This window comes from Erithacus rubecula (genome assembly GCF_903797595.1).
Source record: "Erithacus rubecula genome assembly, chromosome: 18".
NCBI lineage: Eukaryota > Metazoa > Chordata > Aves > Passeriformes > Muscicapidae > Erithacus > Erithacus rubecula.
Genome location: NC_136670.1, coordinates 5,731,822 through 5,758,605, shown reverse-complemented (window position 1 = coordinate 5,758,605; position 26,784 = coordinate 5,731,822). Strand labels below are relative to the sequence as shown.

The 26,784-nt window shown below is 53.6% G+C and overlaps 3 protein-coding genes across 10 annotated transcripts; all 3 read left to right on the top strand.

Annotated features, from left to right (window-relative positions):
• Positions 1-1,062: 1,062 nt before the first annotated feature.
• DBNDD2 (dysbindin domain containing 2) lies at positions 1,063-8,493 on the top strand. Of its 3 annotated transcripts, none has more exons than XM_079321926.1 (4): positions 1,063-1,204; positions 6,398-6,556; positions 7,007-7,150; positions 7,899-8,493. In XM_079321926.1, the coding sequence occupies exons 1-4, from the start codon at positions 1,198-1,200 to the stop codon at positions 8,105-8,107; spliced, it is 519 nt and encodes a 172-aa protein (XP_079178052.1). In that variant the 5' UTR covers positions 1,063-1,197; the 3' UTR covers positions 8,108-8,493. The 3 variants fall into 3 exon arrangements, with proteins under 3 accessions (XP_079178052.1, XP_079178051.1, XP_079178050.1); XM_079321925.1 differs by lacking the exon at positions 1,063-1,204 and adding an exon at positions 1,370-1,755; XM_079321924.1 differs by lacking the exon at positions 1,063-1,204 and adding an exon at positions 1,991-2,481.
• A 1,809-nt stretch (positions 8,494-10,302) lies between these two features.
• Positions 10,303-15,667, top strand: PIGT (phosphatidylinositol glycan anchor biosynthesis class T). The gene is made up of 12 exons (XM_079321923.1): positions 10,303-10,532; positions 10,945-11,122; positions 11,941-12,068; positions 12,545-12,645; positions 12,795-12,881; positions 13,132-13,219; positions 13,294-13,391; positions 13,625-13,790; positions 13,880-14,080; positions 14,620-14,785; positions 14,905-14,988; positions 15,122-15,667. Exons 1-12 carry the CDS (start codon positions 10,340-10,342, stop codon positions 15,372-15,374), a joined length of 1,743 nt encoding a protein of 580 aa, XP_079178049.1. The 5' UTR covers positions 10,303-10,339; the 3' UTR covers positions 15,375-15,667.
• A 3,994-nt stretch (positions 15,668-19,661) lies between these two features.
• On the top strand, positions 19,662-26,734 carry BLCAP (BLCAP apoptosis inducing factor). Of its 6 annotated transcripts, XR_013776286.1 has the most exons (5): positions 19,662-20,498; positions 21,866-22,023; positions 22,340-22,536; positions 23,458-23,549; positions 24,742-25,036. XR_013776286.1 is itself a non-coding variant. In XM_079321380.1 (2 exons), exon 2 carries the CDS (start codon positions 25,224-25,226, stop codon positions 25,485-25,487), a length of 264 nt encoding a protein of 87 aa, XP_079177506.1. In that variant the 5' UTR covers positions 22,358-22,536; positions 25,151-25,223; the 3' UTR covers positions 25,488-26,734. The 6 variants fall into 6 exon arrangements, 2 of the variants coding, with proteins under 2 accessions (XP_079177506.1, XP_079177505.1); XR_013776285.1 differs by lacking the exons at positions 19,662-20,498; positions 24,742-25,036 and adding an exon at positions 25,151-25,164 and having other exon boundaries at positions 20,531-22,023; XR_013776287.1 differs by lacking the exon at positions 19,662-20,498 and having other exon boundaries at positions 20,531-22,023; positions 24,793-25,036.
• Positions 26,735-26,784: the final 50 nt, after the last annotated feature.

Sequence of the window (26,784 nt, the reverse complement as noted above, 5' to 3'; positions counted from 1 at the left end):
GAGTCAGGCTCGGTGCCGATGATATCAGTGCTTTTCCATCGCCCTCCCGGCAAGGCAGGATGAAGGGGACACGACAGTGAGGGGCCTGGGAACGTGTCACTCCTCGCGGGCAGCACCCACATGTGCCGTCCCCGCAGCAGGGATTGGGGATGCAGCGACTCTGGGGACCTCGGGGTGCTCCGGAAACCCGTGTGCGCACAAACAGCCTCCACGCCTCGCAGCAGCGGCTGGTGCCAAAAGACACAGACGTGTCACATAGCAGAGACCTGAGCTAATTCCCCGGCCCTGCCTGCTCGCCCCTCCAGAGGCAGGGTCAGCCAGGGCAGGGCAGGGGGCAGCAGGGGCAGTGCCGATGCTGCCCGGACTCCACACGGAGCTCTGAACAAGCCCACGCCGGCAGGTAGCCGGCAGAGATTTGGCCATGCAGGTACCCAGCAGAGATTTGGCCATGCAGGTACCCAGAAGAGATTTGGCCATGCAGGTGCTCAGAGACCATAAGCCCCCACTCGTGTTACACCAGCTTGCTCCCCCCAAACCGCAGTGCTTGCATCCCACAAATATCAGGCAGGAAGGACTGGGAGTGCTTATGGATGGGGTTGAACATTTATGTGGGCAAAATTCAAAACCACCGAGAAAGCTGAAGCCAGCCGCAGGGTGCAGCCTCCGGGTATCCAGCACAAAGTCGGTTTTCGGCAGCAGGAGGTCCCAGGAGACACAGAGGGGACAGCAAAACAACAGTAGTCAAAATAGAGCCGGGACACAAACAATACCCAGTTATCTTTTGTTATGCAGACAGTGAGAGGAACACAGTGAGGACGGGACAGGCGGAACACACCACAGACACTGGAAACTCCCTGCCAGCTACAGCAAAGGGCGCAGTGGATGTCCCCCATTCCGGCTTGGCGGTGACCAGGCTCCGGGCAGAGCTGGCGCTGGGCACGGCGAGGCACTGACTCACCCTGCTGAGACACAGGAAGGAGGCGGCGGCCAAGTCTCTGGCTCTGCCAAGGAGCAGCCCTGATGTGCAGGGCTGGACGTGGGGGAAAGCACCCCAGAGTGGGGTCTCCTGGGGATAGGGGTCTCACCAGGCCAGGACTGAGATATATCAATATATCCCTCAATATATCATGCTGTCCTCTCTCCCGGGGGAATGCGTGAGCTGGGCATTTTTAGGATATAAGCAAAGAAAAAGCAAGCATGAATGGTAACTGTTCTCCCCGCCCAAGCAGAGCCCCTGCCTCCCCCGATTCCCCCTGCCCACCTCCTGCCAGGCGGGGCACAGCTCCTGCCGGGGCAGGGCACCTGCACCCACCACTGCGGGCGCTGATCTCCGCTTGGGGCGGTTCTGCTGGGGAGGGACTGCGCAGGGACCCTGCATGGGGACACTCCGTGGGTCCCGGCACCGCACAGAACCGGGTAGCGCGCACGGGAACCCATCTCTCCATGGAGGCCGGGGACCCTTCACGGGTCTGCTTCTCTCTGTGAAGCGGAGACCCCGAACTCTGGGCAGCAGCGGTGCGGGACCCCGCGGGGCAGCGGCGGGAGGCGCGGCCGCGGTGCGGCGGTGATGGGCGCGCCGGTCCCGCCCCGTGCCGCGCCGAGCGCCGCCCCGCAGCGCGCCTTGGGAGAGCGGCGGCGGCGGGGGGCCCGCACCGATCCCCGTCCCCCGCCCGGCCCGGCCCGGCCCGGCCCGGTTCGGTCACAGCAGCCGCATGTCGGGGCCCGGGGCGCAGAGCCGCAGCCGGCGGCTGCCCGGTAAGTGCCGGCCGCGGGGTGGGCTCGGCGGAATGGGAGCGGGGCACCGCACCGGGCGGGCGGGCAGGGCGCGGGTGCCACATCCCCTCCGTGCTCCCCGCAGCGCTCACCTGATGCCCATGGGAAAGCGGCTGTGCCCCGCATGCCGCCCCCCGAGCCTCCAGCCCCGGCCGCCCCCTCGCTGCACCAACCTGCTGCCGGCCCCGCTGCCCGGCTGCCCGGGGAGCTCCGTGCCTGGGACGGGGATGCTCGGGAAACAGCGGGGTTTGAGGAACACCTGCTTGGGAAGCGGCAGAGCTCGGGAACCTGTTGGGTCACGGGCTGGTTTTGGAGTGGCATCGGCCGCCCTCAGAGCCCCGTGAATCCCGGAATGAGCGGAGCCCCCCGTGCCCGCAGGGCTGAGGATGCTGAGCAGAGCAAACTCAGTGGCGAGCGGCCGGGCGAGTGGCAGTCGGGGCACCGGGGCTTGTAGAGGAGCAGCGTGCCAGACACCGTGCCCGGGTCGTGCCTGCCGTGCCTCGGGCACCGCGCTGCCCCGTTCTCATGCTTCTCCTCGCGTGAAAGGAAGCAGGGCCCCGCAAATAGCAGGGTCTTATGACACAGCCTCTGCCGGGGAAGAGCTCCGGGCGGCAGGGAAGGATATTTTTAGTGCTGAGACGCAGGGGATTTGGAGATCGCTCGGAGGAGTGCAGGCGATGAAACCACGGCACACACAGGGGTTACGAGGTGCCATGTCCTTTCTCTCCATTCCCCCCCTCCCTGCTTTTTCCCTTGCCAAACCACTGCCTCCCTCGCACTCGCCTGGTGCATTTCCTCTCATCAGGACTATGGTTATTTTTTGCTGTGCTGCGACACGAGGTCAGACGTGCCGATGGAGAACTGTGCAGGGCATTAACACTCGGGCAGCCGGAGTCTGAGCATCCCATCTCTGCATGGCCTGACCCTGTGTGATTCTCTGGGGCATTCCCAGCTCTCCCCGCCAGCCGCTTCTCCCAAGGCTGAAGTAGCTGAAAGCCCTTGGGAGTTATCCTTGCTCCACAGGGGTTGTGCTGGGGCAGGGTGACAGGGAAAGGCTTTGCCATCTCTGCACAGCCTCCCAGATGATGCTGAGGCAGCTGAGGAGCTGCATTGCCCCCCATCCATCTCCTCGCAGACCTGGTGGGGGGGAAGGCTCATTCTGGCAAGTTGGGGGCAGAGGGGCATATTTGGCTTCTCTGGAGGAGCAGAGACAAGGGTTTGGGCTCCAGGAAGGCTCAGGGAGAAGAGCAAAAGCCAGTTTACTCCAGCCCTTTCATTCATCAGAGAACTGACCCGTGCTTGGAGCAACCTCCTACTAAAACTCTGCTCACCTCTCCAGCACCTGCTGCTCCTTTCCACAGCCCATATTATTTTATCAGGACCTTCTTTAAATCCCCCGAAATACATGCAAGATATTGCAGAGCTGTGGCCTCAAGAAAAGTCCATTCCCATCCTCTCTTGGCCTTGTGCCTTCACTAACAACCCTTCTCCCAACCCAAACACACCCCTCCTATTTACCGGCACAGAGGGGCGTGTGCCGGGATCCCATCAGACATGAGGGATGAAAAGTACATTCCGAGTACCCTGAGCTGGTACTCCCAGCACCCTCCAGCCCTGTCTGGTCCCCTGCCCCATCCAAAATGCATCCCAGGAGCTGCTCCTCTCCCAAGGCTGCTTTGGCAAAGGTGTGGATGGGAGAGCTGACAGAGCTTTGCCTCTCAGCCAACCCTCCCACGCCTTTCCCCACCCCAGCGTGGCCACGAGCCCACACAACGCGAGGGGTGGCGGCTCCTCGGTGCGCCCTGGCAGGGCAGAGGGACCAAGGCACCATCGTTCTCGCCCCCAGCCCACCCTGTGCCCATCTGCCTGGCTGCAGGTGCGAAGGAAATCCCTGCCTGCTCTTCCTGTGGGGGATCCTGCCCTGTCCTGCCCGCCCAAACTCTGCAGCAGTGTTGGCCCCGGCTCCTCTCCAAGCCGTGAGAGCCGGAAGGATCTGAAGGCAGCGGGGCGCTCGGAGCCGCCGCAGCCGCGCTGGGCGGTTCAGCCAGCGGGGCAGAGCCTGGCTCTGAATGCTGATCAGCCTCCAGCCCCTTGGCTGAGCGCGCTGGAGGAATAACCATGACAATAGTAATAAAAGCCAGGCCACCAGCAGGTACCGACAGATCCCCCACGGTGCACAGGGGCCGCATTGTGTGTGCGAACGTGTCCCGCGGTGGGAACATGCCAGCAGGATGAGACAATCCCCTCGACTGACAGCCACGGAGTGTGACCGGCCGTCACATGGGGAAGGGCCGCGGCAGGGAACGCCGCGCTCCTTTCTTTCCGCGGCGGGGGTTGCCGAGGGGCAGCCACACACTGCAGGGCTGTTCGCTCGCCCTGGGCCCGGAAGAGCCCCCAGAGGGGGGAAGGCTCCATCCCCGGCTCTCACCGCGGTCACGGGTCAGGCAGGGCCAAGCACGGCCCCAGCTGCTGTCTCCCGCTGCCGGCGTTCCTTACATAATGGGATCTCAGTGCTCGTGCCCAACTCCCCGACCAGAGCTCGAAAACAAGTTCATAAACAGGTCCTGCTAATTTCTCCCTCGAGAGAAACCCGGGCGCCCACAGGAATGCTGCCACCAGCAGCCGTCATCACTCTCCCCAAGCACACTTACTGTGAGTATCGGTCACGTGCCGGGGAGAGCATTAACAGCCCCATCAGCCGCATTCATGGCACTCGGAACAGCACCTGAGAGCATTCTGCTTTATTCTGTATTTGCACTGCAGAAGGCTTGGGACCGGTCCTTACCTCCACAGTGAGATCCCTTTGGCAAGACGTCCCGCGGAGAGCTGCTCTGTCACCCTGAACTCTGGAGCCAGCACAGCCTCTGCCCTGAGCCCAGCCTCCCTACAGCTGAGCCCGATGGGCTCTCCTCGTGTGGTGAACTCCGGCAGTTTGCCATGGGTTCGGCACAGCTGGGCTGGGGAGCACAGCTCTGCCTGGGACAGCCAGCTGCCAAAGGGACACAGCTCCATAATCGGTGCCTTGATCACCCCCTCCTTGTCCCTGGCTCCATTCTGTTGTGCAGATGCACAAAGAGGCCAGAGGTTTTTGCTGTACCTCAGTGGCACCGGGCTGCAGCCACCTGGTGCTTGCTTTCCTGGGAGGAAAGGTTCACTGGCACCACCATCCTGGGCCCTGCACTGAGCCTCAGCACCAGAGCAGGCACAGAGCAGTGCTTTGGTCAGACACACCAAGGAACAGACCCCTGCAGGCAGCCTGGCCTGCTGCCCCGGGCATTGCAGGAGGACTCTGAGCAGCCAGAAGAGGACCAGAGCCTCATCCAGAGAGTGTGTGGTGAGTCGCCCTGAGTCACAGTGCATCCCCACGTGGTGCTGCCAGCACAGCCCAGCCCGTCGGGGCAGGCACCTGCAGATGATGGGGTTTCACTGAAGGATGCCCTAGAAACGGGATGCAGAGAAGCATCTGGAAGAGCTCTCAGGAAGATGTGACATTGACCTCCATGACATCTCACCAGGCTCACCACTTTTCTCCTACGTGGCTCCTGTGCTGCTCCATGCTGCTGGCAGCCAGCTCCCCTGCTGCCCTCGCCCCTGCCCCTGTTCCTGCCAGACAGGGTGGGGATGCTGCTCCCTCCATTCCCTTCTCCTAGCCTGAAGGAGCAGAGGGTTTGGGCTGTGCTCAGGCAGAGCACAGGATGTTTGTTTGGTTTCCTTGGTTATTACATTGCCTGCTCCAATAATCACATTTTCCTTGTGCTGGTTGGGCCAAGTGCAGCAGAGAGGAAATGTGGAATGGTTGAGGTCAAACACCAGCCTGGGAACAGCTGGGGCCACCAGCCACAGCCTCTCTATGCCACTTGGGTCCTTGCTATTTTGGGTACCGAGCCCAAAAGGAAGTTACCAAGACCAGAAATGCAGCAACAAGCTCCTTCAAACACAGCCCAAGGGCTCCCATCACTCCCTCCTGTGAGCTGGGGACACAGGCACCAGCGGTGAACTGCGTGAGGAATTACAGGAATGAAAATGTTTGTGCAGGCAGAAGCCAAGCTGGCTGTGAGCGGGATGTGAGCGGGAATGTGAGCGGGAGCTGCGAGCGTGGGCGCGGCTGCATTTATAGTGACAGTGGTGGCGGGGGTGTGCACGGGCAGGGCTGTGCACGGGCAGGGGAGACAGGGTTGCTGCTTCCTTTTATTCCTTATACACCTTTGAGCCCAGAAAGCCCGGAGCACTAAGGCCAGCTCTTGACCCTGGGAGTTCCCCTGCTCGTTAGCATTCACAGACAGCACTCTGGTAGCAGGGAAACCGAAACTTGAAAGTGTGCAAACCGCAGCTGATCTCTACCAGCTCCCTTTCCCCCTCCATAATTCCCTTCAGCAGCTGTGAGCACAGCATAGGAGCTCCCTGTTCCTGGCTGCCCTGCACCCCAGGAGAGGGATCTGAAGCTCCAGCACAGCAAGTGCTGGTGTGTGACATCTATTCATGGTGACTAAATCAACGTATGCTGGTAAAGCAGAGCAGAAGGGAACCACCAACCATCCAGCACAACCATGCAGTGTGAGCTGGGACAGGCAGAAGGGCTCAGACAGCCCTGCCTGCTCCAACTGTCCTCTCTTTTCCTCCCCAGCTGACATGGAGCAGGCCCAGCGGAACCTGGATTCAGAGCAAACGCAGCAGCAGCAGCAGCTCAAGCTACGGGACCGGCAGAAGTTCTTTGAGGAGGTTTTCCAGCATGACGTGGATTTCTTCTTCCCAATGTCTCACCTGCAGATAGAGCACAGGAGATGTACGTGCTGTGGGCACCAGCACGGGGCTGGAGCTGCACCAGGGGCAATGACACAGGGGTTGGAGATTGCTGGGACATCCCCAGTCTAAACAGACCTGCATGTCCTGAACCAAGATGGGACCACACTGGCTGTGTGTGGGTGTGCAGTGGATTACTCACACACTTTAACTGAAAGCACATGGGTACCCAGGCTGGCACCCTGTAGAGTCTGGCTTTGGGCAGGCTGCATTTTGGAGCAGGGACAAGGACTGCAGTGACACAGCAGGGGCTTCCAGAGGGATGTTTTAAGGAAACATGATTTTCCTGGGACCTCTTACCAGCAAGTAGAATTCAGTTCCTTGTGGCAAGGCTGGTCTCCCACCTCAGGGTCCTGTTCCTATCTGCACAGAGCTGATGGTGCCCTTTGCCTGGCATTATCACTCACCTTTTCACTGGCCTCTGTCTCTGCAGCCCCCTTAGGCAGCATTTCCTCCATGGAGGTGAACGTGGACATGCTGGAACAGATGGATGTGCTGGACCTGTCAGACCAGGACACTGTGGATGTGTTTCTTAGCTGTGGGACAGAGGAGAGCAGCATTGCTGGGTCTCTGCCAGGTATGTGCAGTCCCAAGCCCTTTGTGGGCCAGGCTGGAAGCCCTTCCTGCCCCCAGTGTCCACACAGACTCATTCCTCAGCCCCATCCACCCTGTGGGCAGATCCTCACCCACCCAAAGGCAGACAGTGGTGCTGGCTCTCTGAAGCTGGAGGAACCTCATACTGGGCTGTTGCACATCAGTATCCACCTCCACAGCCCAGACACACAGACCCCTGTAAATACCTTGTGCTGCAGAAGACAGAAGAGCCCAGGCACTTTCAGAGTCTGAGTCAAATTCCCTTGTCCCAAAGCTTCTCTGGAGCAGCCAGTGCCTTGTCACAACTCCCAGGGCCCCCACCATACTGCAGAACCATTGTGCTGAGCAGGAAGGCTGCAGAACCTCATCAGGGAGGGTGTGCAGGGAAAGCATGGGGTGCCAGCACATTCCTCCCCACTCTCACACTGTAGTGAGGTCAAATGAAAAGTCTCCTCCCCTGTTGCAGCCAACAGCCTCACGCAGCATGGCTCTGAGCCGTGTTTCAGGCAAGATGGAAGAGGCTCCACTGCCAAAACTGGGAAGGAATGTGCAGCAACTGCCCTGAGCCAAGCTGGGGGTGTGGGGTAGGGAATGGCTGGAGTAGCCACATGGGGAGCTGTCAGGAATGCACAGCCCACTGAGGAGTGAGTCTTGGTGGGGCCATCCATAAAGCTTAGGCAGCAATAAACCTCCAAAAGCCTTTTTCGTTCTCATACTGCTCTCTCCTCCAGGAGCAGATGCCAGCCAGTGCCCAGAGGAGATCACCCTGCAAGTGCCCAACACAGCTGAGAGCAAATCTCGCATTTCCTCCACATCCTCTGCCTCCACGGACCTGAACAGCCTGGACACCAGCGAGGAGGGGGCCGAGACCCCCGTGGTGCAGTCGGATGAGGAGGACCTGCAGGAGGACAGTCCCAAAGAGCAGGTGGTGAGAAGCTAGCAGGCAGCTTTGCCCTGCTCCCAGCCTCCTCTGAACGGACTTGCCAGCCCAGAAGAAGGAAAGCTGCTGGTGCTCAGTAAACCCCATCCTGGACTGCTGCCCTGCCAGAGGGGAGAGATGGTTTTCCCCTCCTCTCCCTCCACGTGCTCTCCTGGCAGCCAAAGGAGAAGGAAAGGGGTATTGTAAGCTCCCAAAATTAACTTCAGGCTTTGCTGCTAACACTCCCTGCTTCACCCCTCTCCCCAAAATGCTCAGCATCCCACAGCCCCACCATTCCCAGAAAGCCATCCCTCAGGATCCCAGTTCCCCCTGCCTTACTGACAAAGGTTCTGTCCAGACAAGCACTTAACAATGGCACAGAGAAATAACACTGATCTAACCAAGCAGTGGGTGTGTGTGTCATTGGGAGAAAACAGGGGGATGAGGGCTCACAGTGGATTGCAGGATGGAGAGCAATGCAAAGCCAGTGTGTTCCTTGTGCCATGCAGGAGCAAATGGAGCCCAGGGATGGTTCCTGTGCCCAGGGCAGAACAGACAGCACAGACCTGGGCAGAGAAGGGCTCCTGGTGCAGCAGGTAATGATGGTGAGCAACTCAGGCTCTGCAGAGAGAGCCAGCACAGACACAGCTGGCCTGAGCAGGGCTGGGCTGCTCCTGACATGGAACCACCAGCCATGAGCACAGTGGGGACTTCCCACACAAATGGGCTGAGCAGAGAACAGCAGCTGCTCCCCCAGTGCTGCTCCACAGGAGTGAAGGAAGTACCACCAACATGAGGCCACTTTACAGCCCACTGTGCTCAGTTCCTGCAGGCCTGACCAAGAGGAGTTGGGCACAAAGCTGGCCACAGGCCCCTTGCCACCATCAGTAGCTGCAGGCCAGGAAAGCACTGTCCCTGTCCCTGTCCCTGTCCCTGCATCAGCACAGCCGTGGTAACCACGGGGAAAGAGAAATTCACATGGGGAAATTCTGTTGCGAGATACGCAACAGAAGCCAGGGAATGCTCCTCATCCTGGCTGCTTCCCCGGGGGTGTTGAGACATTACTGCACTGTTCCTGTGTCAGCCAATACTTTGTGGGACCAGCTGGAGTGACCCATACCCGAGTGCAGCATAAATGTGTTGCATGTGCTGCCTTAGGCTGGGAAATTGCTCAAGAAAAAGGGCCAGGCTTCATGACTTTTCAGGGAGCACAGGGAGTTCCCTACTTAGGTGTAGGGTAATTAACAGCTCTGGCTGGATGGTTTTTCCTTTAATTTGGCTGATCACTTCCAAAATGCATCTAAACTGTTATTACTTACCAGTACTTTGTTGCAAGGAGTTGCCCAGTGTTAAAAAAAAAAAAAAAAAACAACAACAAACCAACAATATTATGTAAATATGACTTTTTTTTTTTTTTTTTTTTCCTGGGCATGCTGACTTTCTGGTTTTATGTGATGCCAGTAATTAGCAAGAGGGGGAAAAAAAGAGAGATATAAAGCAACTCCTTATTCTTTACAAATAGTGAATCACACTGTCAGCTCCAAGTTATCATTGCACGAGGACCTTAGATTTGAGCAAGTGGGTAATCAACAAGGCAGAGTAGCTGCTAAGTGACAATCACACGTTGTTATAATTTTTATGCATATTTCCTACTGGGGCACATCATCACCACACTCCAATCATCACGGGGAGAATGGGAGATGGTGTGAGCGCCACGGGACCGTCACCGCGGGCGCTGCCGTGCTGTGGCCGCCGTTCCCTTGCCCCGGGGGCGCTCCCGGATGGCTCCGCACCCGCAGACAGACGCTGCCCTCCGGAAAGGAGATGAGCAGCGAGGGAGAGCCGCCAGCCTCGGCAACAGCTGGGAAGTAAAAGTCACCTGGGGACAGGCACAGTCCTCGCAGCATCCTCGGGCACAGCCGAGCCCTGCAGGGAACCGCCCAGGCTGAGGCCGCGCCAGGGCTTCCCCTGCCCCCCAATCTCAAAGTGGTGGAGGGGAGCCCTCGAGGAGCCGCTTAACCCCCTCGGAAACCACCAGAGTTGGCCGAGACCATCCCTGCGGGTCCTTCCCCACGCAGGGGGCAGGTGCAGGCACAGCCAGGCTGGCGCTCCTCCCCGCAGAGGCTCCAGACTCGCTGCGCTCGGCAGCGCCGGGCGCCAGGCCGGCACAGCCCCGCGTCTCCAAGGCAGCCCCGGAAGCGGCGCCATTGGCGGGGCGACCGGAAGCGGAAGCGGCGCGGCGCGGGCGGCAGGATGGCGGCGGCCGTGTTGCTGCTGCTGCAGCTGCTGCTGGCGGCAGGGCCCGCGCCCGGGCGGGCGGACGCGGGGCAGGAGCGGCGGGACGCGCTGCGGGAGGAGCTGCTGCTGAGCCCGCTGCCCACCGGCGATGTGGCCGCCACCTTCCAGTTCCGCACGCGCTGGGATGCGGACCTGCAGCGGGGCGCAGGTAGGGCGGGCCCGGTCGGGGCGGACCGCGCCGCTATTGGCTGGGGCGGGGCGGACCGCGCCGCTATTGGCTGGGGCGGGGCGGACCGCGCTGCTATTGGCTGGGGCGGGACGCAAGGACGGGGATATCGAGGAGGGACCACGCTACGTGATGGTTTGCCTCTGTTGGTGACGTCACGAGTGCGGGTGACGTCAGAGGCAGGTGAGGTGAGCAGGGACAGGGCAGAGGAGGCGGTGGGGACGGAGCGTTGCGGTGACATCACACGAGAGGACTCGGGGCCGTGACGCAAGCGGACTGTGTGTGACGATGCGAAGAGAAGCAGTGTCGGGGTGAGCTCATGTTTGGGCAGGCAGGTGTGCTGTCAGGGGCAGGGATCGGGGATGAGATGGGCGGGGACTAACGCTGCCCACAGTGTCTCACTACAGGCTGTTCCCGAAGGCGCTGGGGCGGCTGGTGGCAGCGCTGGGCGTGCGGGAGCTGCACCTCGCGCTCACCCAGGGCTTCTGGCGCACCCGGTACTGGGGGCAGCCGCCCCTCCAGGCACCCGCTGGCGCCGAGCTCTGGGTCTGGTTCCAGCCCACGGTCACCGAGTAGGTACCCCAGCCATGGATCTGTCCCTCTGGGTCCCCTCTGTGGCCACTGCGCCCAGGAGCTGCTGCTCATCTCCCATGAGGCAGCCATGGTGTGTGAGGGCCTCCTGGGCTGAAAAATGTCTGCTGCAAAGAAGAGCCCAGGAGTGGCTCTAAGAAACCACAGAACATACCCCATCAGTTCACAGGATAGGATGTGGTGCTGAGGGCAAGTCCTTGTTCACTAAAGGCCCAAGTAATTCCCTAGTGGACTCTGTGATGACAAAACCCTTGCTGCACTAATACAGTGGGGTTGTATCTTGACCTCTCATCCATGACTCACTTCCTTTGACTCCCATCCAATACCTGTCACCATCTCCCTTAGCACACCACCCCTGTTCAAGCTGCAGCAGCCCTGTGGGGACTCACAGAGCTCTCTTCTCCCTGCAAGTGTCCCATTCCTCATCTGCTGGTTGGGTCAGCCTTTGGACCTGCACCAAGGCAGCTTTGGGTCTCACAGCCCCTTCCCCATTCACACACATCACCTCCTGCATGCTCCCTGCTCCCCTGGCTTCTCTCCTCATGTACCAGCTGTGCCCACTGCCATGTCCCTTGGCTATGTGATACCTGTGTGTCCCTGCTGTCCCTCAAACCTGATATATCAGAATAAAATACCAAGAGAGCTGGGGAATGCATGCCCAGAAGTCTCTCTGCACACTCCATGCAGCTTTGGTGACCCAGTGTGGCCACCCCACTGTATTTACTGAATGTTACTGATTTAACATTTATTGTTTCAAGGATTTGAGCTGCTGAGTAATCTCTGGTATCTGTTCTCACAGTGTTGACAAAGCCTGGAAAGAGCTGAGTAACATCCTTTCGGGGATATTCTGTGCTTCTCTCAACTTCATTGACTCAACCAACACAGTGATTCCAACAGCATCCTTCAAACCCCTGGGTTTAGCCAATGGTGAGCTTGGCTCTGCCCTCACTCTTGCCTCTCACTTTAGTTCTGCCCCATGCCACTGCCAGCATTCCAGGTGCAGGTCCTGCAACAACTCTGGGTCTGGGTGTGTACAACAGCATCTCTTAACCCCTTTGTGGAAGGATTTCCTCACCCTACAAACAAAGGCTTGGATTTAAACAGAGGAAACACACAAATAGTACATGGCAGAAGCTCCCAGACCCTTATTTGTCTCTATGAAAAGTGTTTTACAAAACAGGGAGGACTACGGGATTTAAGGCACTCACAAAAGAAAAATCTGCTATGAAATGACCTTACCCATTCTTTCCAATCACTCTGAACAGGGTGAGATCTACTTCTGGTGGAGTATTTTAGTCATATTGAGAGGGTGGTGGGATGTGGGGTGCACAGGGGGTGGAACAGATCTGCTGCTGTCATGCCTGTAGCAGTAGCAGCCTGCTGATGTCCCTCTCCCTGCCCAGGCACAGATCACCATCTGCTGCGTTACGCTGTCCTGCCCCGTGAAGTCGTCTGCACAGAGAACCTCACCCCTTGGAAGAAGCTGCTGCCATGTGGCTCTAAGGTAAAGACAAAGCTGCCTAATTGGGCCACTCCTGGTGGATCTGGGCTCCCAGCAGCAATCTGGGAGCATGCACTGGGAATTTCCCTCAGGGCGTTTCTGGTGGGAGCAGAGGGCAGGGCAGGGCTGAGTTTCCCCTTTGTTTCCCGCAGGCTGGGCTTGCTGTGCTGCTGAAGGCTGAGCGCTTGTTCCACAGCAGCTACCACTCCCAGGCAGTGCACATCCGCCCCATCTGCAGGGTAAGCTGGCCTCAGCTCCCTCCCTGAATGCCCCAAGAGAAAATCCAAAGCCACCTTGTCACATTGCAAGGTATCACACTGGTTTGCCCAGCTACCCTATGGTGGGTTCACTGTGTCTAACACAACTGTCATCCTGCTTCTCTGGTAACCCCAAATGGAAATCTTGCAATCCTGGTGGAGTTCCAGCTCCATCCTGGTGTTCTCCTCCTCCAGAAGGTGTGATGAGAGCACTTGTCTCTTTCTTGTTCAGGATGCCTCCTGCCTGGCTATGTCTTGGGAGCTCAGACAGACCCTCACTGTGGTCTTTGACTTCTTTTCCAGCGGCCAAGGAAAGAAAGGTAAGCTTGGTGGCTGTGCTCAAATGCTCCCAGCCTGCAGCACTTGACCTGCCACCTGACCTTGCTTCCCACAGACTGGTCCCTCTTTAAGATGTTCTCTCGCACACTGACTGACACGTGTCCTCTGGCATCGCAGAGTAAAGTCTATGTGGACATTTCCCCTAAGAACAAGGTAAACTCATGGGCCAGGAAGCATCCTCACTTTTATTCACTCACTGCATGGCCTGGCCCCTCAGGGGCTAATGAAGGGAGGCGATTTCCTTGCTCTGAGCAGGGCTTAGAGGATGAACCTGCTGGTGTTAGCAAGAGCACAGAGCTGGCTGTTGGGTGGCAAAGCTCAGGGCTGCCTGGAGGGACTTTGCCCACTGCTGCCAGTTTCTTTCACAGTCCATTTGCTTTCTCCAGGAAAAGGAGTTATTGGAAGTGTCCCCCCCTCCAACATCAGTGCATGAAGCTGTTGTCCAGGGAGAAAAGAAAACCTACGCTGTGTATGACCTGCTGAGCCCCTCGCTCTTCAACACATCTCGCAGCCTCAATGTGCAGCTCAAGTGGAAGCGGCCCCAAGACAGCTGTGAGTGAGCAGAACTTCACTTCATCTGCACCACTGGCCAGGGCTCCAGGGCTGACAATCACCCCACTCCTGTCCTTCCTCTTCCCCAGCTGAAATGCCCATTCCCACGCTGCATGCCCAGCGTTACGTGGCGGGGTACGGGCTGCAGACCGGGCAGATCTGCACCCTCATCTACAACACCCACCCCTACCGAGCCTTCCCTGTCATCCTGCTGGAGACTGTGCCCTGGTACCTGCGGCTCTACGTGCACACCCTGACTATCATCACCAAAGGGAAGGAAAACAAGCCCAGTAAGTAAACCCTCCAAGCAGGACATGCCACCCGATTCCCTTGGCATGAGCGGCTCATTCCAAAGATGGTTGAGTCCCTCTGTCAGGCCTCAGTGATTGCTGGGAAACTGGATTGTGAAACAAAACATTTTAGGATGTTTTCCTAGCCCCAAGTTCAGTGCTCACAGCAGATGAGAACCATTAAGTCTGTTTTTATTTATAAGAGGCACGTGGATGGTGTTTCATTATCCAACAAAGGTTTAAACCAACATTAATTAATTTTTGTAGCACAGGAAGCTCAATTTAAAACTGATGATTGTGTTTTATTTTGTGTTTATACCTTTTCTTATTAATACCTGACTTTCACAGGTCAGTAGCTTTAAAGAGCAGCTAAATTTAGCTTTAACACATGCTTCTTGCTATGGGTACATCTTCACTTGCCCAGAAAGCCTCTCTCAGGACAGTGGAAGTAGGAGCATCCAGCTAATGGGAGATGTCCACGCAATGTGAGATTGGATTAGGTCCCCGTGGTGCCACTGCCAAAATTTCTTTGGTGTTAGGTTACATCCACTACCAGCCAGCCCAGGACCGGAGACGGCCTCACCTCTTGGAAATGCTGATCCAGCTGCCAGCCAACTCTGTCACCAAGATCACAATCCAGTTTGAGAGGGCCTTATTGAAGTGGACAGAGTACCCACCTGACCCCAATCATGGCTTTTATGTTGGGTAATGACATTCCCAAGCTCCTTCATCTCTTTCTGGGCTTTGCATAGCACTTAGTGCCCAGGTGTCTGGAGAAGTCTTTGCTGTCAGGACTGACATGGGTGTGTTCTTTGTGCCCTTAGTTCATCAGTGCTCAGTGCCCTGGTGCCCAGTGTCACTGCAATGAAGGACACGGATGTGGAGCAGAGCCCTCTCTTCACCTCACTGTGAGTGTGCTGGTGCTGGGGAGCAGGACTCTGCCAACCTGTGGGCTGTGGCTGCTCTCATCCTCTCTGGTGAGCATGAAGCACTGGTCCTGGGCAGGCTGACCCCGCTCTCCTCCTTCCTTCCACTCTCCAGGTTTCCTTCTTCTGATGGCTCCAGCTATTTTGTGCGCCTGTACACGGAGCCTCTGCTGGTGAACCTGCCAACACCAGACTTCAGCATGCCCTACAATGTCATCTGCCTCACCTGCACCGTGGTGGCCGTGTGCTATGGCTCCTTCTACAACCTGCTGACCAGAACGTTCCACGTGGAGGAGCCGAGCCGGGGCGGGCTGGCCAAGCGGCTGGCCAACGTCATCCGAAAATTCAGGGGGGTACCCCCCCTCTGAGAGGAGCCAGGGCAGCCAGCACTGCCTGCAGGGCTCTGTGGGGAGACTGAGATAGCAGAGCTGCTGCCTCTTGTCTTGCTGGAAGCAGCTTGTTCTGTTTTGCTGCCTAGATCTCTCTTTGGGATCCAATAAGCTGAGAGATCACGTCCATTGCTAAGATGGGAAATGGCTCTAAGCCCATTGACTACTGAACTGCACTGCTTTGGGACTGGGAAAAGTAAAGGACTTCTGTTTGGGAGAGGTGCAACTTACATACTGGGAATGGTGCTGGAAGTAAACTTGAGTGTTTTGTACGTTTGTGCTGCTCCTGGTTGGTTTGGCTTTTCTCAGCTCACAGGCAGAGCTGACCCTCTAAGACTGTGATCTGTGGAGTCTGGATCAGCTGAGGTTTGTTGCAGGCAGGACCAAGCAAGGAGGTTTTATCTGCAGCAAAGAGATGGATTCATCTGCTCTAATGTCTCACCTTTTCACAATTGCTGTGTTTCACCTCTTTGTGTCCTGTCACACTTGGCCACATTGGAGCCAGTTTGCCAATTAATTGTTGGATGCAGTGTATGTCTGCCCCCTCACCAACAGCAAGGATTTATTTTCTTTAGCAGGAAAAAGCTCTTGCTCACAACCACTATTTGCAGTATTTTGAAACTCTCCCCCTGCTGACTCCTCTGCCACAGCACAAGAGTCTCTTCTGCAGCCACAGTGTCCCCAGAGCTTTGGGGAGCCGTGGCTCAGCAGACCCCAAGTGCTGAGCTGCAGCCAGCCCTGGGCTGGAAATGCAGGAGTGCTGGCACCACTGTGCTCTTCAGTTATTCTCTCAAAATACAAATTACCACCTTGTGGTTCACACAGAGCAGTGGGAGCTCAGTGCTGGTGCTGCTTGGCCTCTGACAGTGCTGCTTTTATGGGTACACCCTTTCCATCACAGATGTGGCTTTTGATTGGAACAGACACTGCTCACAACCAGCTAAACAAAGGACAGGAAAATCACTGGAAGAAATATTCCCCAGAACCAAAGCAGAGCACAGCCAGAGGTCCTTTAAAAGCTTCTGCTTGAACAGAAAGGCCATAAAACCCCATGGCCTGCTGTCCTGCACAGAACAATCTGTTCCCACTGGCCTAGGATTACCTTTCCCTTCCATGCCAGAAATGCTCTTAACTCTGCAGCTCGTTACAGATGCACTCCACTGGATGGCTCCATGCAGCCTGCAGAGCCTGCTGAAATATGAGTTTTGGATGATCCCTCGCTGTTCCTGCCTGCTGAAAAAGGTGCCACAGGGCTGGGAGCTCATGCTGCTTCCAGCTACAGCTCTGCCAGCCAGGCTTAATGGAATTTCTTTATAGAAAGCTGTAACTACAACCAAACCCCAAGTGAGCACATGGCTCCCATAGCAGGGCACGAGTCTTAGTCATGAGGGTCCATATTGAAGTTTGCATAATGACTTGGAGATCCCAAGTTTTGTCAAGTTGGATCCAGTATCAGTCCTGCAGACTGCCACCAGCAGTATGTGCTGGAGCAGCTCAGTTCCCCAAGTGAAGCCTGCTTGCTGCTGGTGTTAGGTGGGATCCTGAAAATCCCCTGAGTGGTCATGGAGTCCCATGGGAATCGTCAGCTGGCATCTAGTAGTTATTTTTACTATGAACCATCAGAGCTGGCATCAGCTAAAGGCTTTAGGGCCATTCCTATGCAGTGCCATAAACCAGGAATTTTAAGCACCCCATAAAGAGGTCAGCCCAGGCAGAGCAGAGGGAAACTATCCCGGGCTGGATACACACTTGCCAGGCCATTGGCAGAGCAAGTCTTATCATAACTATCAAATGCACAGGCCAGCCAAGTGGAAAACTCTGTGGGAAATGTGGGTGGCCCTGAAACTGTGGCTGGGAGGGTTTTAAATGGTTGTGAAAATGCCAGATCTTGGTCTTTCGGTTTTTTGTTTTTCCTGGACTGTTTTTCTTCTTTCCCTTGGGCTTGCTCAGGTTACTCAGACAGGAGAGACATGGAGCTCCCTGAGGGGAGTCCAGGGGAGGGCTGAGAAGATGGATCTCTCTTATGAGGAAAAGCTGAGGGAGCTGGGGCTGTTTAGGCTGGAGGAGACAACTGAGAGGAAACATTATTAATGTCTGTGAGCAGCTGCAGGGAGGGTGAGGATGGAGCCAGGCTCTCCCCAGTGGTGCTGAGCTGTGAGATGAGGCAACAGGAACACTGAAGTTCCACCTGAACATGAATTTCACGTGTAGGTGACTGGAACAGGCTGGCTCTGAGGTCGTTCCCTGGGGGTATTCCCATGCCCCCTGGACATGATCCAGGTCACTGTGCTCGAGGGGACCCAGCAGAGCAGGGGGGAGCAGGCTGGCCTGCAAACAGAGCGTGCAAACAGGATTGAATAATAACCACAGAATAATCCCAGCTGGAAGGGACCCATGAGGATCCTCGAGTCCAACTCCTGGCCCTGTACAGGTCACCCCAACAATCCCACCCTGTGCCTCAGAGCAGTGTCCAAATGTTCCTAGAACTCGGACAGGTTCAGGCCCATAAGCAGTGCTGAGGTTTCCCCCTCAGCTTCCTCTTCTTCAGTCTGAACAGACTGTGATAATTGATAAAAGATTCGTGTTAATCATAAAAGTATTGTGGTTTATACAAACCACAATAGGTCTGAAATGAAACATGACATTAAAGAAAGGAAAATATATGATTAAATCATTCTGTTTTACTAACAGTTTGCAGAACTAGGCTTTCACACAGCCCTGTAGATTCTGCAAAATCAAGATTTCCTGCCTTTGTGTAATCAATTGCAGCCTGAGACCAGACTTCCTGACTTCTGTCATTTATGGTTATCTATGGGACTTGACAAATTGGAGACTTCACGTCCAGAGATCCCACGGACCACCACTGCTTACCTGGCAGAATTATGACAGCAAAAAAATAACAATTACTGATGACTACAAGGAAACCATGCTATAAAAGGGAGCTGCAAACCAAAGTTTGGTGGAGCATGGAGTGGGTAGTGCCCCCATGGATCCCCAGTGCTCTGTCTATATAAAATAAAGCAATCTAAATTTTGCCGAATATCGAGACTTTTGTTTCTCATTTATAACAGGTTCTTGTAATGAGCTGCGCTCGGTCTTGTTATAAATGAGAAACAAAAGTCTCAATATTCAGCAAAATGGAATGGTCACCACCCACTCCACATTTCCACAGAAGTTGGTTTGAAGGTCCCTTTTTATAGTATGGTTTTCCTTGTAGTAATCGATAATTGTTATTGTTTTATTGTAACAATTCTGCAGGGTAAGCAGTGGTGGTGACAGAAACTCCCGGGGGACAGCTCTTGGGACAATTGGTCGTGTAACCATCTGCTCTTGGGAGATAAAGAACAGGAGAAATAGGAAGCCTGGTCTTTAGCAAATAGTTTTGATTGATTACACAAAGGCAGGAAATTTGATTCTGCAAAAAAACCTTTCAGACTATGGAAAACCCTTTTTTTTTTTCTTTTGACAAACTGGTATACACAATATAACAGGGGGATTTAAACAGAGTGGGTTTAATCCTATACTTCCCTTTATCCAGCTTCATGTTCTTTTCTTATTTTAAGCACTGTGCTTTATCCAAACTCCAAAACTTCTATGATGAACACGAATCCTTTGTCAATTACCACAATCCCATCAACACAAGCCCTTTTCTAACGCAGCGCAGGCGGCTCGGGCCGTGCGCAGGCGCAGCGCCCGCGCAGGCGCAGCTGGCGGCGCCGCCGGACCCGCCTGAGGAGCGGCCGCTCCCGCGCCCCCCGCTGCCGCCGGCGGAGCAGCAGCGCCGGCAGCGCTCCCGGGCACAGCCGGCTCTGCCCGGGGCTGCGGGGCGTCCCCGCCCGCCGCCGGCCTCTCCCTCCTTCCCTCCCTCCCTCCCTCCTCGGGGCGGCCCCGCCATGGCGGCGTGAGGCGGCGCGCGGTGAGTACGGGCCGGCGAACGGCGCAGCCGGGCTGGGGGAGCCCTGCGGGCCTGGCGGGGGAAAGGGTTGGAAAGGGGAAAGGTTTCCCCGCCGCGGAGGAAAAGGCTTCGGCCGGCCCGGAGCTCGGTGCCAGCATGGAAATAACAGCGCGGTGTGTGTGTGCCCTCCCTTCCTTCTGCTCTCGGCCGCCAGCCTCTCGTAGCTCTCGTTCTGAGAGGAAAGCCGGGCCCGTTTCTCCCCAGGGCAGCGCGATCTTTGACAAGCTTTTGTCCAGTGGCTGGGCTGGGCCGGGCCTGGCGGGTCCCTTCCAGCCCGGGATGTGCTGTGATAATCTGTGAATGCAGCGCTCTGCACCCTCCCCGAGCCCCCACACGTGCTGGGAGCCAGCTACAAAGGGACTTTACGAGATGTTCTGTCATACGAACATTGCTCATGATACCCCAAGCGTGCGAGTGTAAGAGAAGAGGAAGAACAAGCTCTTAAATGTAGCCCACAAAGTGCTGAACTCTCCTATACTTCCCTGGTACTGAAATGTATCAATGGACCTTGCAAATACTGTCATAGTGCAGTAACCTTTGTATTTCCAAGCTATAGGTCATAACTCCTAGTAGCTGCCCAAAGGACATTTCTGCCTTTCCTAATGCAGGTGCAGAAATCTGAGGTGCAGAAAACTCACCCTTATCAGGCTGTATTTGGACCTCTGAAGGCACAAAAGGCAGAGAAGAGATCAAAATTAAAACTGCTTTTCTCAGGGGACTTGGAATAGGCCTGGAAATTGTGATCTCTGGCAGTTAAACAAAGGAGAAGGTGGGAATGACGACCTCTGAAAATTAATGAATTAATACAAATGGAAGTAGTAATACTTCAGATGACAGCTGTGACTGCTGACATCTCTTCCCACCACAGAGCATGGAGACAAGCTTCTGCTCCTCTGATTCCTGATGATTTCCAGGCCCATTCCAAGTTCTCTGAAAACAAAAAATACCCAATTAGTTTTAGTTTGGATCTCTCCTCTGCTTTCCTGCTCATGGGTGGAGGAGGATTCCCCCTGGTGCTGTGAGGGCATTGCAGTCCAGATGGCATGGATGCTGTCTCTGGACAAAAGCTAATCCATCCCCCATCAAGAATGAAGCTTTGCCTGGAATGATGAAAAGAGTGGCTCAACAGAGACTCCACTTTTCACCAAGTGAGTTGCTTTGGGTTGTGTCTAGCTTGAGGAATAAGAACACTAACCCCAAGATTTGGTTAGTAAAGGATTTGTTGCTCTATTTGGAAACTGTTGTGATTACATTGCACCATTTCTGAGTCTACATCAAGTGTCCAAGGCATGATCCAAGACTAGGGTAAGGCCTTTGCCAAAAATTATAGAATCACTCTTTCCAGCTGAGTCATACCAGCAGATAAAGCTTTTAAAAAAAATTGAAATAATAGTGGCAAGGCTATAAAAAACCCTAGAGGAGTTAATCCCAGCTGCAAATAGGTCTTAAAGTTTGAGCAGTTATGGTTTGGGTTTACGACAGAGGGTTGGCATCTGGGAAGCTGGTCTGCTGTTGCTTTTCTTAGCTGAACTCTTCCAACTTGTCACTTGATAGTTCTTCACTTCTCTTTTTGTCCCATGCTTTGGATGATATGTATTTCTCAGCAGCTGTTTTGGGTGCTATGTGATATTTGAGTTGGTTTTGAACACGCTGGCAGGGTGAAGCACTGCCCACACACATCAGTTAGTAGTTGTGACAGGGTTTTGGATTAAAACAATTTTAAGCAGACAGGTGAGCATTGTAGGTAAGAAACACATCCCTGAGGATTGCTCTTCAGTTTATGTGCACTGGATAACTTGAGAGACTTTTATCTAACCAGTGTGGCTTTTCATCACAGGCAGAGACTTCAGCTTTTGGGAAAGGGGGTGGGTGATACCAGCACACCCCAATAAAAAGGTTACTCAGTGTTTTATTGCAGACTTTCCACCTCTCAGTCTGGGAGACTCATCTGCAGGGTGAGTTCTGTGTGGACTGGCTTAAAGGCTGCCTTTGTAAGGTCTGAACAAGCCTAGCCTTGAAGTGCTTAGGGAAAGCTGGCTGATTATTCTCCCCTTCCAGGGTAAATGGACTGTTAAAGAATTCAAATGTTCTTGAGAAAGGTACAGACCTGGTATTGACATACTGATGTGTCAAACCTATGGTGTAGGAACACCTCTCAGTGTGTTAATTGCTGATTTAGTTTGTAGAATATGAAGGAACAGCTTGCTAGCTCCTCAGATGGATTTATTCCAAACTGTGACTGTTCCATTGCAAAGCAGTGCACTGTGCTACTCACTCTAAACTGGAATTTTGTTTCTGCTTGGGAAAGGTCTGCTGTTGCCTTTTTCACTGGAATTCTAAAATCCTCCACACAAACATACACCAGTAGGACCTGAATGTTTTTGGGAGGGAAGATGACAGCAGGGAGGGTTGGGAATGCAGTGGAAGCCAGCTAATAAGCATGTGGAGAAGTATTGGTGCTTGCCTACTGAGGAGGTGTGCAGGGAACCTCCCCTGGCTGCTCCTCTGCCTGCAGCAGCTGGAAGTGCCAGGAGAAGGCTCTGGCAGCACGTGGAGATCAGACTGGCCACACTGGGAGCATCACCAGCTGTGCTGCTGAGGGGCCTGAAGTGAGTTCAAGTGGCTCCAAGAGCTGTGGAGAGGCAGAAGGAGGAAGTGGGAAGGAGCTGTCAGGTAAACATGAGTGGCCACCAAATGAGGTGACCCGAGGAGCAGCACAGGAGCAGGTTTGGGGATAGCGGGACACTGGGCTGGCTGAGGCAAGAGGTGAGTCAGGCAGGGGAGAACAAGAGCAACTGGTTGAGGGAAAGCAGGATGCAGTTGTGAAACCACTCCTGTTGGGTGACAGCTTATTATTTGCTCTGGAACATGGTAATCTTTGGCTTGGATTGTGAGGAGGGGACAAAGACAACAAGGTAGGAATCTTTAATTTGCGTGCTTCACCTTGCTTGAGAAACCAGGCAAAACCAAATATTGTTCTGGCTTCCAGAAGGATCTGCATATCCTGGGCATGAAGGAGAACGTTCCCTGTTCAGCTGATAGCAGGAGGTGCTGTTTCTCTTTGATCAATATAGTGTAAAGAAAACTCAGTCTCAATGCCAGCTGGACAGAGAATCTCCAGTGAAGAGCACAGATCTTACTATTGGAGAGTCCTTGAGGGAGACAGAGCTGTAGCAGCCTCCAGTTGTAAGTACTTTGTGTAGGATCAGCTGTGGGATACAGCAAAGGGTTCTCAGCCTTTAACTGCTTGGTAGTGAAGGGGCATGTGAGAGTACAAGCAAACTGACTACAGATACAAAGAGCAGCTGTGTGAATGGATGCAGTGGGCAGAAATCCAAGAGGTTTGCAGGTTGAAGGGCATTGGCATTGAAACTTCATAGTAAAAATAACTACTGTTAAATGGTTCTTTATTCTGCAGTGGTTGCATTGATTGCTACAAACAGCTGGTTCTTGTGGGAAATACTAATATTTAAAAATGGGTAACTTGTTCTGAGATAGCTTTGTGTTTGGAGAAAGTGCTCAAGTAAAGCTTAGATGCTTAAAATCAACTCAGTGTTTAGAGTGTTCTTATTAAGAGCATTGTAAGAGCTACAAAGTGTACCTACAACACGAATTATACTTATTTTCTATCTGTAGTCAGTTGTAAAGTTTGGGGCTAAAGCCTCAATAGTGACACATGACCCTGGTAAAGCTCAGAGATTTGTGACATTAGTTTTGAAAAATTGTAGTTCTTTTTTACAGCCTTGTGCTACTTAACAAACATGTTCTTTACCATTTCTTTACTCTAGAGACAGAAAACTGAAAGCAAAGTAGGCACTTTAAAGTAAAGTTTGGAGAACAGGTGACACAAATTGCCACAGAAGTCAAACTGATGCAACTTAGGACTGGATCTAGCAAAAACATGACATGGTGTTTAGGCAGTGATTTTTAATGCTCAATGTTTGGAGCACTTGTGAGAAAAAAATTGCAGGAAACTTCAAGAAGGGAACATTTCAGGAGGATTAAGGCAGCTGCAAATCATTGATTTAGTACAACTTTGCTGCATTCTGAACTGAAAAGTTGGGTGATGGGGTTTAATTACCTTCCTGTTTGAATATTTGTTGTTAGATCTTTTTCTCTCCATTCTTCTCCTTGGAAAAAAGTTCTCCAGTACTTCTGTGATATTGTTTACTCCAGAAATAGCTGAGCAATTCACAAAGGCAAGCAGACAGCATGTTTTGTTATGAAATGAGTAATAGCTAATTTCAGTTTATACATGGGGAAATGGCTTGGGACTAGACTTGCCCTTAAAGATGCAAATGAGTGACCTGCCTAAAACAGAACTAACATTGGGAGCTTTATTCCTATGACTTGGCTTTATCTGTACTGCAGCATAAAATAATTCCTTACTCTTTGGCTACTGAGCTGCAGCTTAGTTTTACTAATGGAACTCCAGCTGCCCTCTCTGCTGGAGAACAGAACAGAACTTTCCCTACATAATGTTTGTGCTGGTGGGGATGTTGGCTTGTATTTTCCTACTAACATTAAAGTGAAATAGCTTGTGCTGCTCAGGATGGCAGCATTTCCTGCTGCTGACAGCAGAACCCGTTGGTACCTGCAAGACAAAGCTGACCTCAGTGTTCTTTTGGAAGAGAAGCTCGTGTGGTTTTCTCTTGGCTTTTCTCTGCAATCCCTCATTCTGTCTCCCTTTGCCAGGAAATCCCTTCTCCTGCCAACAGGAGCCAGTGGAATGTGCTGTTTGTTTACATTCTCACTCCTTCATCCTACTAACCTTCCCACCCCCAGCTGTAATCTTAACAGGCTGGCTGAGCCCTTCATCCTTCTGAGGGTGCACTGCTCCATTGAGTAATTGCAGATACAAGGCTTGCTGCAAGGATCTGTCCCCACCAGACTCTTCTTGGTGGGGTTGAGGCATTGTTTTTAAAGCCATTTGAAATTCTTGAAGGTTTTTGTAGTGCTTCAAAGGAAAAAATCTAAAGCATGCACTTAGTATCATTTAGGTGGTTGCTAAAGGTAGGAGCAGGTTTTCTGGACTTGTAGTGCTGCCATCCCTGCTTAGGAAAGCCCTTAAAGCTCAGTTTCCAGAGGGTTTTATAATAATCCAAGTGAGGAAATCCTGTGTTTACAGCACTTATGGAAATTGCCATTTTGAGCCTGTCCCCCCCTTTGTTCTATTCACATACTCTGTCTTATCTGACTTTAGCTGTTTGGCAAGGATTATAAATCCTTAAGCAGGGACTGTCCTTCCCTTTGTTTTACAGCCTGGACACTGCCAGGGCTTTCCTGGGTAGCTTCATGTGTAGCTGGTCTGGTGCTGTCCTGCTGGAAGACTTTGTTGTTTGTGTGCAGAACAATTCCTTGCACTAATGCTTCTTTAATATTTCTCTGTAGCACCAAATAATGATTACCCTTCAAGTGCATTACTTTATATCATCACTCAAGCCTTTGGACTGTCTTGGATCAATGTATGTAGGGAAGGCTGTGGCAGCTTGTTTCCCATTTCCACCTCTCCCTTTCTGTTACTGTACTATGTTGAAAGGGTCTCACTTGTTAGTCTGGATAAAGGCCTGAGGAGCAGAGCACACAGGATACACTTCAATACCAGCATTAGCTGATCCTGTCCCCAGCTGAGTGGTTCAGAAAGCAGGAAGCTTTCCACACACCAAGACACACCAGAATTAAGTATTGTGAGTTCAACCATCATTAAATGATGCTTGGAAGTAAATGAAGCTTTAGAATAATGACCATTGATTTTTTCCCTGCCTTTCTCTGACAGTCTGACATTTTCCCCTCCCTACAGAGCAGCCTGCCCTCTGGAGGAGTTGCTGGAACACATCTGACTGCTGCTGCCAGCGAGGCCCCAGCCAGCCACCATGTACTGCCTTCAGTGGTTGCTACCTGTCCTGCTCATACCCAAGCCCCTCAACCCAGCACTGTGGTTCAGTCACTCAATGTTCATGGGATTCTACCTGCTCAGTTTTCTCCTGGAACGGAAACCTTGCACAATTTGTGCCTTGGTCTTCCTAGCAGCTCTATTCCTCATCTGCTACAGCTGCTGGGGGAACTGCTTCTTGTATCACTGCACAGGATCCCAGCTGCCAGAATCAGCTCATGATCCCAACATAGTGGGCACCTAGAAAATCATAATCTTCCAATCTGCTGAGGGCTCTTGTTTTGCTTTTAAAAAGGGGGTAGGGCTGGGGAGGAGGGGGGTGTTGGGTATGGGACTGGAGTAAAGACAACCTGTTTCCTGTAACTGTGCGTGGACTGGACTGACAAACTCTTCCCACTCTGCCTGTGAAATTCGACTCGTTTACTGTGTGAACTCTGGCAGCACCACCTGCTTTTTTAGAAGCAGAAGATCTTTTTCTCTCCCGTATCACCGGGAACAGACACCAGCCCTCTCACTGGGAACTGCTGGGAGCCTGAGCTGCTGGCACTGCCCAGCTGGGAGTGCTGAAATTGTGTGTCACTTGTCTGCATTAGGCCATGGTGGTCTAACTCAGGGCTCTTGGCCCACTGATCCTGCTAGAATAGCTACAAGATTCTCTCAGTCTCTCTTTGTGGGGAGCCAGCCTTCCCACCTTGCTGATCAAGGGCAAGTACAACAGCTCACAAATGGACTTGGCCAAAAGCTGCTGGAGCTGGAGGCATGTGAGTCATCTCCTCCTGCCCAGACTGCCAAAGTGATGTGTGCACTGCTGAAGTGCTTTCTGAACTCTGTGCTCCAAGATCCCAGCCTGAAAGCCTCAGTTATGCTGCTGCTTTTATAAAGCCTGACAGGCAGTAGAGACTGTCTCTTCCCTCCTCCTCCATGTCCTGGGTTAACCATGGTATTGACTGTTGGGAGAAAGAACCAGCATGCTGCAAGACACGGGGTTTTGGAAGCCACTGTGAACATCACCCTACAAAACTCATGCTAGCCCAAAAGGCTGGATGTGGACAGGGCAGGAGAGGATCCATGAGGTGGAGCCATGGCTTGGAGCAGTAAATGCTTCATCCGTTTTCAGAGATAATAGTTTTGGGTCAGAGGTGACAGAAAGTGCTGGTGCTACTGACTAGAGAAGGCTGGAAAAATGCCTGCATCTTCACTGGCAGAAGGATATCAAAAATCCAGGGTGGTGGTGGGTCAGGCCTACAGCCTGGGGCAGAGGTTGGTTTGTGAGAAGCCTTAGAGGTTGACACAAAACACCTCTAAACTTGGAAGGTTTCCCTCTGCTTTGCCATCTGTTTGTCTTTCCTTCTGTCTTCTGGTGGAGAGCAGCAGAAGTGGCTGTTGCTGTCCTGAGGCAGTTTGAGCTATGAGGTTGTGAAACTTCCAGAGTATTGTTTGTTCATTGCACAGCTGTTCAAAATGTTTAATAAAGCTTTATAAACTTTGGTCTATGGCCTCCTGCCCAGCATGATGCATTGGCTGTTCATTGTGGATGCCTT